Consider the following 12,781-nt stretch of genomic DNA (forward strand, 5'->3'; position numbering starts at 1 on the left):
CACCAACACTTTCCTCAAACCTCTTTCACTTTGCCACCTCAAAACCTAGATGTGTCTCTGACTGCACAACTTTATCCATTTGATTAACTATCATTATGTCCTAGACTGTCTTACTCAGAATCCTCATACACGGTTTTCAATTGACCGTAGCTTGAACAGAAGCATGCATACATATACTACTTGCACATATGCACATGTAGTACTCAGTAAAATATCTGCATACCAGGAGATTATTTTTTACCAGAACCCTATACTCTGTAACTATACAGGGTACTTTGTCTCTATTCCCCTCCTTTGCATTCACTGGCCAGTAGTCGGTTAGGGAAATCAGCCTCCTGTCTCTTTGCACAACAGAGGTTATGTCAGTCTAGACCATTTGCCTAACTGCTCAGTAATCTCTCTGAGACCCATATTCACACATTTCCCTATGTATCAGACTCGCAGCAACATCAACAAACACAACACTAAAATCAGACCGGATTTCAGCCTTTCACACAGACCAGTAATGTTGCTGATTAAACTGATAAAATCATCAATATCACCTCTTTATCTACTGGAGTTGTGATACTGTATGCATACAGGATGGCTTATCAGGATATGATAGTATATGCATGCAGTGATGCATTGTGCAACACTGGAATTCATGGATGAGCAAGGTGAATAAGGTGTGCTTTCTCTACTTGATGTTCATATAACAGCTCAGTTTACTTTCCACCTATATGATGCAAGTTATGGTTTAGTATAAAAGGGTTTGCATTGTTAAACTTAATTTACATTGTCCTGATTCATGGCAGTGCAATCAAACATTGACACTAACAGCCGTCTGCATAATATCTCAGTAGAATATGCAATGTATGTTCTGTGTCGACTGACTTTGTGTCTGTCCTCAACTTATCAACAAGTTTTATGAAAAATATCTTGAACTTAAATAATTATGGGCAGCTGTCAACTGGGACCAGATCATATCAGAAGAAATGTTGAAGTTTTGGCCAGTTTGATATCCTAGCCTTGATTCCGGCCCTTGATGTTGAAATTAAGACATTTGCTTCCCTCTTTACTTAATTTCCTTTTCATAACATTTAAAAAATACAGACTGCCATGACCTCGTCCTCGCTCCAATGTCAAACACAAACTCCAGTTATATTAAGTAGTACAACAGTGGGTGTGAAAGCAGAGAGAGTGAACATTGATAACATTTTCAATGATGGGTACATTTTGTGGCCTTCAACAAAGATACCAAAAGAATGAAACAGCAATCACTGTAATGTAAAGGAGGAGGATTAAAAAAACATGAATTGCACAGAGCAGGTGTGGAGGCATGGGCAGGGATTTGACTACGAACACATGGCATGAGAAAGGGGACATTGAGTGTCGCTTTTCTTATCTAAGCGGGCATCAGAGGTGAGTCATCTGTCCATCTGTCCATCACCCCAAGGTGTCAGCAGAACGGCCATGACACGCACCGGAGAACAATTAACTAGAGAGAGAGAGAGAGAGAGAGAGAGAGAGAGAGAGAGAGAGAGAGAGAGAGAGAGAGAGAGAGAGAGAGAGAGAGAGAGAGAGAGAGAGAGAGAGAGAGAGAGAGAGAGAGAGAGAGAGAGAGAGAGAGAATAGTAAAACTGAACTCGAGTTCATGTACATTTGCATGATCACAGTCAATAATGTAAGTTGTAAGTCTCTTAACTGATTTGTGTGTGACAATCATCCCACTGGGCACAGACGTCAATTCAAGTAAAACATTTGTACATTTGGTTGAGTTGTCAACTAATGTAAATCCAATGTGAAATCAACAACAAAAAATCACCATGCCATTGGATTTAGGTTACAAGTGGGTGAAAAAAATACAAAACTCTGTCATCACATTATTTTTATAAATTATGACGTGGAAACAACGTTGATTCAACCAGTTTTTGCCCAGTGTGATGTTCATCTAGCTCACACAAATAATGACACACAGGCAGGCTTTTGTCTCTTGTTTCAAAAACACACATCCTTTATTATTTAAAATACATATATGATATTTACACATTTCATTTTAAAGCATAGTGTAGTAAATGGGTGAAGACGAGTTGACATGGCAAAACGAGAAGACATTGCTCAGCATCAGATCTTGAAGCACACACACAGAACATAATCTAATTTCAACATGTCACATTGTTGCATCTGAATGAGCTCTATCATAATAGCTTGAGCTGCCATTGTGTTCTGTTTATCCTGCACATAAATAGGGAACTTGCGGTTCTATTGTTAGATATGTTACCTAATCAAAACTAAATCAAATTTGATGAGGATAAATGCAAAGAAGACAAGAGTTTCATATTTACTAAAGGAGATGTCTTGCATAACATCAATCAAACATACTTCGTTATAGAACATTACACAGTTTAAATGTGTACAACAAGCTGGAAGTATTTAAAATAATGCATCTACAGTATGTCAATGCTTTTTGCAGTTCAATCAAAAATGGCTTTCAGTGCAAATAGTCATCACTCTTTGAACAGGAAAATGTAAGCAGTCAAATGTAAAATAGGGTCTTTCTTAACCATATGTAAATATATCATACAGAAATTCCCAAAAACATATATAGTAAAACATCACAGTGACATATTAAAATCCAAAAAAATAACATAAATAGACATCTTCACATGGTGGTTAAAAAAAGGCACAAAATGGTGGAGAGGTGTCCTCTTTCACTTCTCTGACTCCCTCCATCCTCGTGCATTCCTTCCAAACTTGTAGACCAGCCTTCGTCCATCTACACGTTCCAGGATTTCCCGTTTGTAGTAATATCTGGAATGGTACGAACAGGGACCTTAACGGAACAGCCAAAATGACTTCCTTCTTAACATGTGAACCAGGAAATAAACATGAAACTCCCCCTAATCCTTTCAGTCTCTACCTCATAGCTCGGCTGAGCTTCTCGTAGGTCATGCTGCTATTGTTCTTCTTCTTGCCCCACAGCTGAGCCACAGCCTCTGACTTGAGGAAGCGGAACACGCCATCTGTCCGATCCTCCCACTTGATCAGGCCTGGGTTCCGCTCCGGGTTCAGCAGAATGTCCCTAATGAACTCCCACAGGTGTGTCCCCCGGGGGTCTGGGGAAAAATACACAGGTGGTGGACATTGGAACCATCTACTGCACATCAGTTATAGCATGGGAAAAATGTTCAGCATGTAGCCATCACCCCATTGAGTATTTACATTAAAATATATGATACGATAGTATTGAAAATGTTCATGTAAATACTACTCACTGTGTTTTTTGACCTGATGAGGGCGACTGTGAGATCTCTTTGTGTCTGAAAGTAAATTAATAAACAGATATGGTCATTTAGCAGATGCTTAAAACAATTTAAAATAAAGATATTTAATACATTTGGTATATGTGGCAATCGAACCCACAAGTGGGTCTAGCATCATAGTAGTCCAACCAACTAACCTACAGCAGCAGGTAGCCTAGTGGTTAGAGCATTGGGCCAGTACCCAAAAGGTTGCTAGTTTGAATCCCCAAGGTGAAATAATCTGTTGATGTGCCCATGAGCAAGGCACTTAACCCTAAATGCTCCAGAGTAGCAGTTGACAATGGCAGATCCTGGCTGTGATTCCCCTCTCAGGGGGAGTTGGGATGTGCAAAAAACACACTTCCAATTCACACTTGAAATAGGACAAATATAAGCACCCACCAACTGAATTAAACATAGCTGTGAAGTATAATGCATTTTATATCCACACTAGGGCTGGGAATTGCCAGGGACCTCATGATGGGTTATTATCACAATACTTAGGTTCTGATTCAATGCATGCGATTTGATGTTCGAAACGTATTGCTCGCTATATGTCTGCTGTAGAGAGAGCATGAAAAAACGAGTTTTGATCAGTCTGGGAAATAAAAGCGCTGAAAACATGTTGGATACTATTTAAAAAGAAGATCAAGAACAAGCTATAGGATGAAAAATATTGTAGTTTCGATGGAGGTACAGCCCGCTAGCTATCGCTACCTACAGTAGATATATATATATTTTTTACGAATCCATACTACGAGTCAAATATCGATATAATATCGTCCCAAATTAATATTCCTTTATGTAATTGTATAGATTTTTTCCCCAATCACTAATCCACACGTGTTAGCCTAACCTTTGTACCTCTGTCTTACACATTTCAGATTAATTCTATGGAGCAATTCATATGGGAACATAAACAGGATGAGTTTGTTCAGAGACGTTGTGGTGATGTTGTTAGTGATAAGGAGTAGACTCAGCTGCCTCATTCCCAAAATGATCACTCACTGAACGTTCATGGACTTTACTCAATAGCCTTGTATTGCCACTCTGTTTGCTTAGTAATATAATAATATATGCCATTTAGCAGACGCTTTTATCCAAAGCGACTTACAGTCATGCGTGCATACATTTTAAGTATGGGTGGTCCCAGGAATCAAACCCACTACCCTGGCATTACAAGCACCATGCTCTAACAATTGAGCTACAAAGGACCACGATGAAGTAATATTTTCTTTGGAGGCTACTGTAAGTTGATGTCTTCCCTGGGATCGGGGCTCATTCCAATTAGTGTGTTTACATAATGTTTTATAGGTTTTCATCTTTGGTCTTGTTTCTTACCTGGACTGGAGGGAGTGGGCGAGGTCACAGGTGCGAGGGATTGAAACGAGGGATCGTAAATATCTAAAAAGTAAAGAAATGTCAACATGTAAAAAATATGTCAACATGTAATTAAAATGTTGAATTTTCTCCAAAATCATATCCATTCCAATGTGGTACCTACCTGCAGGATAGATGCTAGGTTCTGTGAATGGGCAAGGGAAATCTACTAGAACAGGAGAGCACATTAAGCTTGTATGTAAGCTTAAGAGGTATTACATACATTTAACATTTTAGTCATTTAACAGACACTCTTATCCAGAGCAACTAGGGTTAAGTGCCTTGCTCAAGGGCACATCGGCAGATGTTTCACCCAGTCGGCTTGGAGATTCGAACCAGCAACCTTTCGGTTACTGGCCCAACGCTCTTAACTGCTAGACTACCTGCCGCCCAGCTGAAGCGTTTTGTCAAATAACAGACTCGTTTCAACTTACATCATTTATTAATTAACTAGCGTCAAACAAGTTGAGACATGCATAGATATGTAATAACTGGATGAGCTTGTTAGGGATGACTTGAAGTACATGACGTTGCGTTCATGCCAGTGTTTGTCTATGGTGCTTTTGAGGGCTCTTACCATCTGGCTCTGATTTGATAACGTCCAGTGGTGAAAACTCCACACCAGGATACTGACCTGTGTAGGGATGACATGGAGAAACAAGGGGTCATTTAAGGGTAATGCCATTACACTTACAGTAACAACATGGGCTTTCTTTATTTTGTGTTAATCAAACTTGATACTGAATTCCTAAATCCTTGATCCTCCTACGCTGGTTCAATTTGCTGTTCCTGTTTTTTGTGGTATTCTAACCGCCTCAAGTGTTGTTGAAATGAAATACTACTATTCAACATTTGATTACCTAATCTATCACAATATGTTTCAACAATGCATGGCCTGACCTGGCCTCCATTCTGATAAACATAAGACACTAACAATAACAGAGGACGTTACAGCTCAGTGTGTGAACCCACCGCTCCATTTGAGCTCGGTGAGGCTGTGGTAGAGGATAGGCCCCACGGTGCCCGCAGCACGGGTGAAGTCCTGATAGGTCATGCTGCACAGCTGACGTCCGTCCACGTCAAAGTTCTGGAAGGGGATGCTGGCAGCGTCGATCTGGTGCATATCCAGCATCTGCTGCAGCCACTCCCACACCTGATACTTCGACCAATACTGAGGCTGGGAGTCCTGGGACCACAGGCGACTGGTGTAACCAGGCATCACTGTGGAAACTGGGGTCAGGGGTAAAGGTAGAGATTAAGTGTGTTTTTTTCACACTTTGAGTGTGCTGGGGGTGTAGTGAAAAAATATTAACTCCGGCTAGCCCAGGTATTTGTAAATAATTAAACCAGCAGAGCAATTCACTGAAAAAGACATTGAGCAACTAAACTAGTCCTCACTGTCTGAGCAGGGGTAGGAGCTCCATGTTGTGGGCAGCTGGCTCTCAATGCTGGCAGTGGAAGGGATGCTCATGATACAGGTGGTATGACGGACCATGGTCCAGAGCTTGGGGAGAAAGACACATACATTCAGTATGGAGTAAAACCGTAAACAAGGTGATTGGTAGGCTACAGTGTAATCACACACGGTGCACACAATGATGTGTTAATACCGGAGAACTCGACAGTTTAGTGCAGAAACGCCTGCAGGACATGTATGATTGACAACCCAGATACATAAAACAAGCTCTTCCTTTAAATTACATGTCTGTGTTTTAAATAGATTAGGTTACTGTGCAGTTCCTTATTTTCAGAACTACATCCCCTTAGGATATCAACACATATTAGCAGTGCTGATACTCAGGTAATTATAGTTGCTAATGCCAATGAAATAATAGTATACATATGAAGGGATGCTTCATCCAGTGTGCAATATGCTTATGCAATAGGGTAGACAATAGCCATTATAGTTCTGTATACTGGAAAAATAAATGAAGAAATAAAACACTTCCCAATGCCATGGTCAGATCAACTTTGACTTTAATGACACGATTAAAGTTTAAAAACAAGTTCAAATAAAGTTCTAAAGAATTGGAAATGAAGTGTCATTGTAAAAGTAAATATAACATAAATAGCATCAATGAATAGTTGTTTTAATATCTATGGGAAGACGTCAGTAGTGCTACAGCAGGTGGACACTGTATCTTCTCCGTAGCCCTACCATAAAGGACTGCCCGTGAAATGTCATTAGTGTGCCAACAACATGGCTACGTTCATTTAACTGTTGTTGAGAAAACAATTCACCACAACTATATTTGCATGTAATATGTAAATATACATTAGAATTGCAGGTCGGCACTGAGGCCTATGACAAGAATATTGAAGGTTGCAGCACTGTACTTGTAATGGCCTTGTCACATTTTTTACTGTTTGTCTAGACTGTAGTCCATTTATCTGGAATTTGTGGAGGAGAATGCCTATCTGTAGTTTAACCTTTTGGAGCATCTACAGTAAATGTACAATTTAAGATCAAATATACAGTGAGGGAAAAAAGTATTTGATTCCCTGCTGATTTTGTACGTTTGCCCACTGACAAAGAAATGATCAGTCTATAATTTTAATGGTAGGTTTATTTGAACAGTGAGAGACAGAATAACAACAACAAAATCCAGAAAAACGCATGTCAAAAATGTTATAAATTGATTTGCATTTTAATGAGGGAAATAAGTATTTTACCCCCACTCAATCAGAAAGATTTCTGGCTCCCAGGTGTCTTTTATACAGGTAACGAGCTGAGATTAGGAGAATACTCTTAAAGGGAGTGCTCCTAATCTTAGCTTGTTACCTGTATAAAAGACACCTGTCCACAGAAGCAATCAATCAATCAGATTCCAAACTCTCCACCATGGCCAAGACCAAAGAGTTCTCCAAGGATGTCAGGGACAAGATTGTAGACCTACACAAGGCTGGAATGGGCTACAAGACCATCGCCAAGCAGCTTGGTGAGAAGGTGACAACAGTTGGTGCGATTATTCGCAAATGGAAGAAACACAAAATAACTGTCAATCTCCCTCGGCCTGGGGCTCCATGCAAGATCTCACCTCGTGGTGTTACAATGATCATGAGAACGGTGAGGAATCAGCCCAGAACTACATGGGAGGATCTTGTCAATGATCTCAAGGCAGCTGGGACCATAGTCACCAAGAAAACAATTGGTAACACACTACGCCGTGAAGAACTGAAATCCTGCAGCACCCGCAAGGTCCCCCTGCTCAAGAAAGAACATATACATGCCCGTCTGAAGTTTGCCAATGAACATCTGAATGATTCAGAGGAGAACTGGGTGAAAGTGTTGTGGTCAGATGAGACCAAAATGGAGCTCTTTGGCATCAACTCAACTCGCCGTGTTTGGAGGAGGAGGAATGCTGCCTATGACCCCAAGAACACCGTCAAACAAGAGGTGGAAACATTATGGAGGTGGAAACATTATGCTAAGGGGGTGTTTTTCTGCTAAAGGGACAGGACATCTTCACTGCATCAAAGGGACGATGGACGGGGCCATGTACCGTCAAATCTTGGGTGAGAACCTCCTTCCCTCAGCCAGGGCATTGAAAATGGGTCGTGGATGGGTATTCCAGCATGACAATGACCCAAAACACACGGCCAAGGCAACAAAGGAGTGGCTCAAGAAGAAGCACATTAAGGTCCTGGAGTGGCCTAGCCAGTATCCAGAACTTAATCCCATAGATAATCTGTGGAGGGAGCTGAAGGTTCGAGTTCCCAAACGTCAGCCTCGAAACCTTAATAATATAATATGCCATTTAGCAGACGCTTTTATCCAAAGCGACTTACAGTCATGCGTGCATACATTTTTTTTTTTGTGTATGGGTGGTCCCGGGGATCGAACCCACTACCTTGGCGTTACAAGCGCCGTGCTCTACCAGCTGAGCTACAGAGGACCACTTAATGACTTGGAGAAGATCTGCAAAGAGGAGTGGGACAAAATCCCTCCTGAGATGTGTGCAAACCTGGTGGCCAACTACAAGAAACGTCTGACCTCTGTGATTGCCAACAAGGGTTTTGCCACCAAGTACTTAGTCATGTTTTGCAGTGGGGTCAAATTCTTATTTCCATCATTAAAATACAAATCAATTGAAATTATAGACTGATCATTTCTTTGTCAGTGGGCAAATGTTCAAAATCAGCAGGGGATCAAATACGTTTTTCCCTCACTGTAGTTCAGTGATGGGTAATTCCAGGGACAGCTCATCTGAAATCAGCCCACTTTTGAAATCTGAAAACATCTTGATTTTGGAGTGAATATTTAATGTGACAATGTAATCTGCTTTATCATATTGTAAGAGCGTATTATATACTAATATGGTCTGTCTGTGAAAGGTTGTCATAGTGCTCACCTGCAGTTTCAGTTGGACAAATAATAGACTCAGCTCTTTATACTGTGACCTATATTCACCCTCTCTTTATTGACCACTACCTGGAAAAGGCTGGATTATGATGGCTAATAAAACAATGACACCAAATTACTGTACAACACCATGTTTTACAGTACATTACCTATATGGGCACAGTGACAGGCTGAATGAGAAACATAAATTATACCAAGCCTTCCTCAATGCTAAACAAAAGCAGTTTCCCAAGAACAAGATCCCTGAGTGAGATTTCACTGAAGGTATGTGGCACCTGGCAGTTTAGGCCATGGCTTTGGTTCAGCTCAGGATGCCAAGTCTCACAACCTGCGTGCTTTGTGTTAACCCTCAGTGCTGTCTACTGTTTGTCTGCCTACCATCTGGTCTGTGCAGTCTGAAGACTGTCTGTCTTCATGGAAGTAGACTGCAGGTATTGTATGTCCTGACCGTTTAGTTTGGCTTGTCCCTATCATCAGGTAGCAGTTTCTATTTACTATCATCTCCTGGTCTGTTCAAGGTTAATTTATTCATGATACAAGGTGTGAACTATTCAGGAGTGAGTAATAAAGTTACATGTTAGCTAGACAAAGCTTTTGGGAAACTTGCCCCTGATCAATATTCACTACCTCGGCATCTTATCACCCAAAAATATGATGATGATGATAGGCTTACAGATTAAGGAAGTAAACGGACAAACAAATTATCACTGATCGATGTAACTTTTGGTAAGCAGTAAACGAGTGCAGGCAGGTCACACTTTCCTGGTACTGAAGCTCTGGAGAATCCCTCTGTGGAGTTTTATCTAAACTGATTTAAGTTACAACCCATGTGAGGTGATTATGGTACACTAGTGTGTAGATATACTGTACCTTGTCGCATATTAATGTGATATAAAAGGAGCTTACCAACATTTTGTTTGACTTCTCTTTAAAAAGCGCAGTTTGTATCTCAGAACAAAACAGAGCCCATGAGGAGTACATTTGTCCATGATCACATTTATCTTGTAAGCCAAAGCATATGCCATTTATTTTAGGACTTCAAATACAAGACACACAATTATTTAAAGCCTAATGTATATTCAGTCATCTTCTTTAACACTGTATGAATGGCACTGTAACAGTTTTTTCTAATGCTCGAAGAGCATTACAGGCAATCAAAGCTTGACACACAGTTAGAAAAATTTACCAAACCATCACATTCTAGTCTGAAAGACACCTAAAGAAGTGCCTACATTGCTTTGTTACAGTACGAATACCCAGTGTCTGCACAGCCAAAACACCAATTCACTCCTAAGCCCAGCCATTTCAGCCATTGGTTTGATTGCACTATTCAGTCAGTATAACAGCGACTAACAACATAGAAGCAAAGCTGGTTGCCTAGCAATGCTCAGCATGGTTTCCTACCAGAGCTATGGACTGGGTTCCAACCAGGATGGGAGGTGTTGTCTCTCTCTCTCTCTCTCTCTCTCTCTCTCTCTCTCTCCTCTCAGATGACTTCAGGTGGGTGAGGTAGCTTGCTGTGCTTCTCTACACAGATGAGTGGAGTGTTGTTTTCAGTGCTGGAAGCTGTGCTCTTTTGCCTCCCAAAACTTGAATAAAGTTCCTGCCCACACACACACCAAGGTGCTGCCCCAGCGTGGGTATTTTATGCTGTCAGCTTCCTTGTCCTATCCTTATCCCTCCCCAATTGGCTACCAGGACAGGTAGGAATTTACATACGAATGACTGAGTGAATTACCTTAACACATCTGACATGGCTGTTACTTTCACTCTCTGGGCTCTCTCTCTGGTCTCTGGTGTGGTCTCTGGTAACTCTCTCTCTCTCTCTCTCTCTCTCTCTCTCTCTCTCTCTCTCTCTCTCTCTCTCTCCTCTCTCGTTGTTTCTCACATGCACGGCCACACACACACACAAACACAGAATGTCGCAAGGTGGCATGAAGTTCACATTGACTCAAACCTGATGATGTTTCTGTTCTCAGAACATTTGGCTAAAGATAGACTCTGAAAATATATCTTACTAACCTTTAGAAGCTAACAACAAGAACAATGGCCAACATGTTCCTTTTGTATTACTCATACACTTATGTTTTTTTATCGTCCTTACCCATAATTAGATTTCCTTCGACTAATTGTCCGTTAGAGAACCCTGTTTTCATATGAATACTTCAACATGATGACATTGAATCAGTGTAACCATACCCTTTGCTACAGTAACATAATTCCCATTGTCTGATGTTTCTTCTGATGAAGAAAGAAAAAAAGGGGAACATTGATCTGTGTGTCTAGGACACTAACAATGTATCATCTCAACGGGAGACCACTGTGGATGGAGAGTGGAAGATGCTTTGACCAGTCCAGGTGTGTGGCGTTCTGTGTTGTGCATACTCTGTTCTCCTACCAGCACCAGACGTTTGAAGGTGACACACCATGCTGTGCTCAGAGCCTCTACCTATTTGTTTACACTTCAACCTAGTTGTTTTTTTGTCTGACACAGACACCAGAATGACACATGAGCATAGTGAGATGAGTGTTCAATATGATCTGATTGCTACTGGTGCCTTTGTTAGAGCTGATGTGTGGCATGCTTAGAGCTTATCCTGCTGCTCTTATCATGTGATTCTCTTTGTCTGTTCCATGGAAACAGCATTAGCTGATGGATAGAGATTGTCATATTACTGTGTTATTCAGAGATACTATCATGCCTCCATTCAAATCCACCAAACCCTGTTGCTGGGCAACCTAATCATCTAACAGAACATTAATTACTGGCTAATTAGACAGTTCAGTGTTTGAGTGACTTTATTCCTTTGACATTAATATTTGATGTATCTTACTTTGATCTCTACAAACATAATATGAATAACACAACAGTAAATACAATCAGAATACTGTGGATAGAGAATTCGATTTATGACATGCAGCTCTTTAATGAACCATGTCACCCTTTTTACTTGCAGTAGTTGTCTTACGAAAATGATCAGAAGAAGTACAAATAGTCTATTTCTGCTTGTCGCCAATTAGGGTTTTGACAAATGTAACGTTGCCACACTCATCTAGGTTCTTAAAGCACACAGATAACTCTCTCTGGAGTTCAGCAGAGCTTAGATTGGAGCTACCAGCTTCATGTCGTTGATTGAACATTTAGAAACATTGAAACTATCTAATGGGCTGAAGCAAGGAGAAGTCAGAGAGGGAAGTATACGTCAAGTTTCTTCCAACAAAGGCTATCCATGTCATGCATGATTCATATGTTTACCTAAGCATAGTTATCATTCTCCAACAAAACTCTTTCTTTCCTGAACTGTATGATATTAGTGACAATAATAACAACTTGTAGGCCAACTTATTCAGTCCTATAAGAGATAAACCTCAATGTGTATGTATTCAATTTGAAGATACTGGTATTCAAATAAGCAGAGTCATTAAATGTATAAATCAGTACAACACAGGTTTACTATGTATCAAATTTGTTTTCCCCTTCTCTCTGTTGGTCTAATTAACTGTAGATGTTGTTGCCCATGTGGACATACACTACACAGCCAAAAGTATGTGGACACCCCTTCAAATTAGTGGATTTGGCTATTTCAGCCACACCTGTTGCTGTGTATAAAATCGAGCACACAGCAATTCAATCTCCATAGACAAACATTGTCAGTAGAATGGCCCATACTGAAGAGCTCAATGACTTTCAACGTGGCACCGTCATAGGATGCCACCTTTCCAACAAGTCAGTTCTTCAAATTTCTGCCCTGCTAGA

General features: G+C 40.6%; 1 protein-coding gene across 2 annotated transcripts; it reads right to left on the reverse strand.

The window, feature by feature from the left end:
* Nucleotides 1–1,975: 1,975 nt before the first annotated feature.
* ehf (ets homologous factor) lies at nt 1,976–10,623 on the reverse strand. Of its 2 annotated transcripts, none has more exons than XM_041836660.2 (9): nt 10,429–10,623; nt 6,060–6,165; nt 5,634–5,891; nt 5,239–5,295; nt 4,786–4,827; nt 4,623–4,685; nt 3,255–3,299; nt 2,900–3,095; nt 1,976–2,790 (listed from the first exon to the last, which is right to left on the reverse strand). In XM_041836660.2, the coding sequence occupies exons 2-9, from the start codon at nt 6,154–6,156 to the stop codon at nt 2,691–2,693; spliced, it is 858 nt and encodes a 285-aa protein (XP_041692594.1). In that variant the 5' UTR covers nt 6,157–6,165; nt 10,429–10,623; the 3' UTR covers nt 1,976–2,690. The 2 variants fall into 2 exon arrangements, with proteins under 2 accessions (XP_041692594.1, XP_041692593.1); XM_041836659.2 differs by having other exon boundaries at nt 4,786–4,830.
* Between the last annotated feature and the right edge of the window lie 2,158 nt (nt 10,624–12,781).

This window comes from Coregonus clupeaformis, chromosome 19 (genome assembly GCF_020615455.1).
Source record: "Coregonus clupeaformis isolate EN_2021a chromosome 19, ASM2061545v1, whole genome shotgun sequence".
In the NCBI taxonomy this organism is placed as follows: Eukaryota; Metazoa; Chordata; class Actinopteri; order Salmoniformes; family Salmonidae; genus Coregonus; species Coregonus clupeaformis.

Excerpts from the sequence above, each read along its gene's own strand:
- ehf (XM_041836659.2), bottom strand. The coding sequence starts at position 6,156 with ATGGTCCGTCATACCACCTGTATCATGAGCATCCCTTCCACTGCCAGC. Across the intron at positions 4,831-5,238 it reads TATCAAATCAGAGCCAGATG|TAGATTTCCCTTGCCCATTC; the intron begins GTAAGAGCCCTC and ends CTCCTGTTCTAG. Across the intron at positions 3,300-4,622 it reads GCCCACTCCCTCCAGTCCAG|ACACAAAGAGATCTCACAGT; the intron begins GTAAGAAACAAG and ends ATTTACTTTCAG.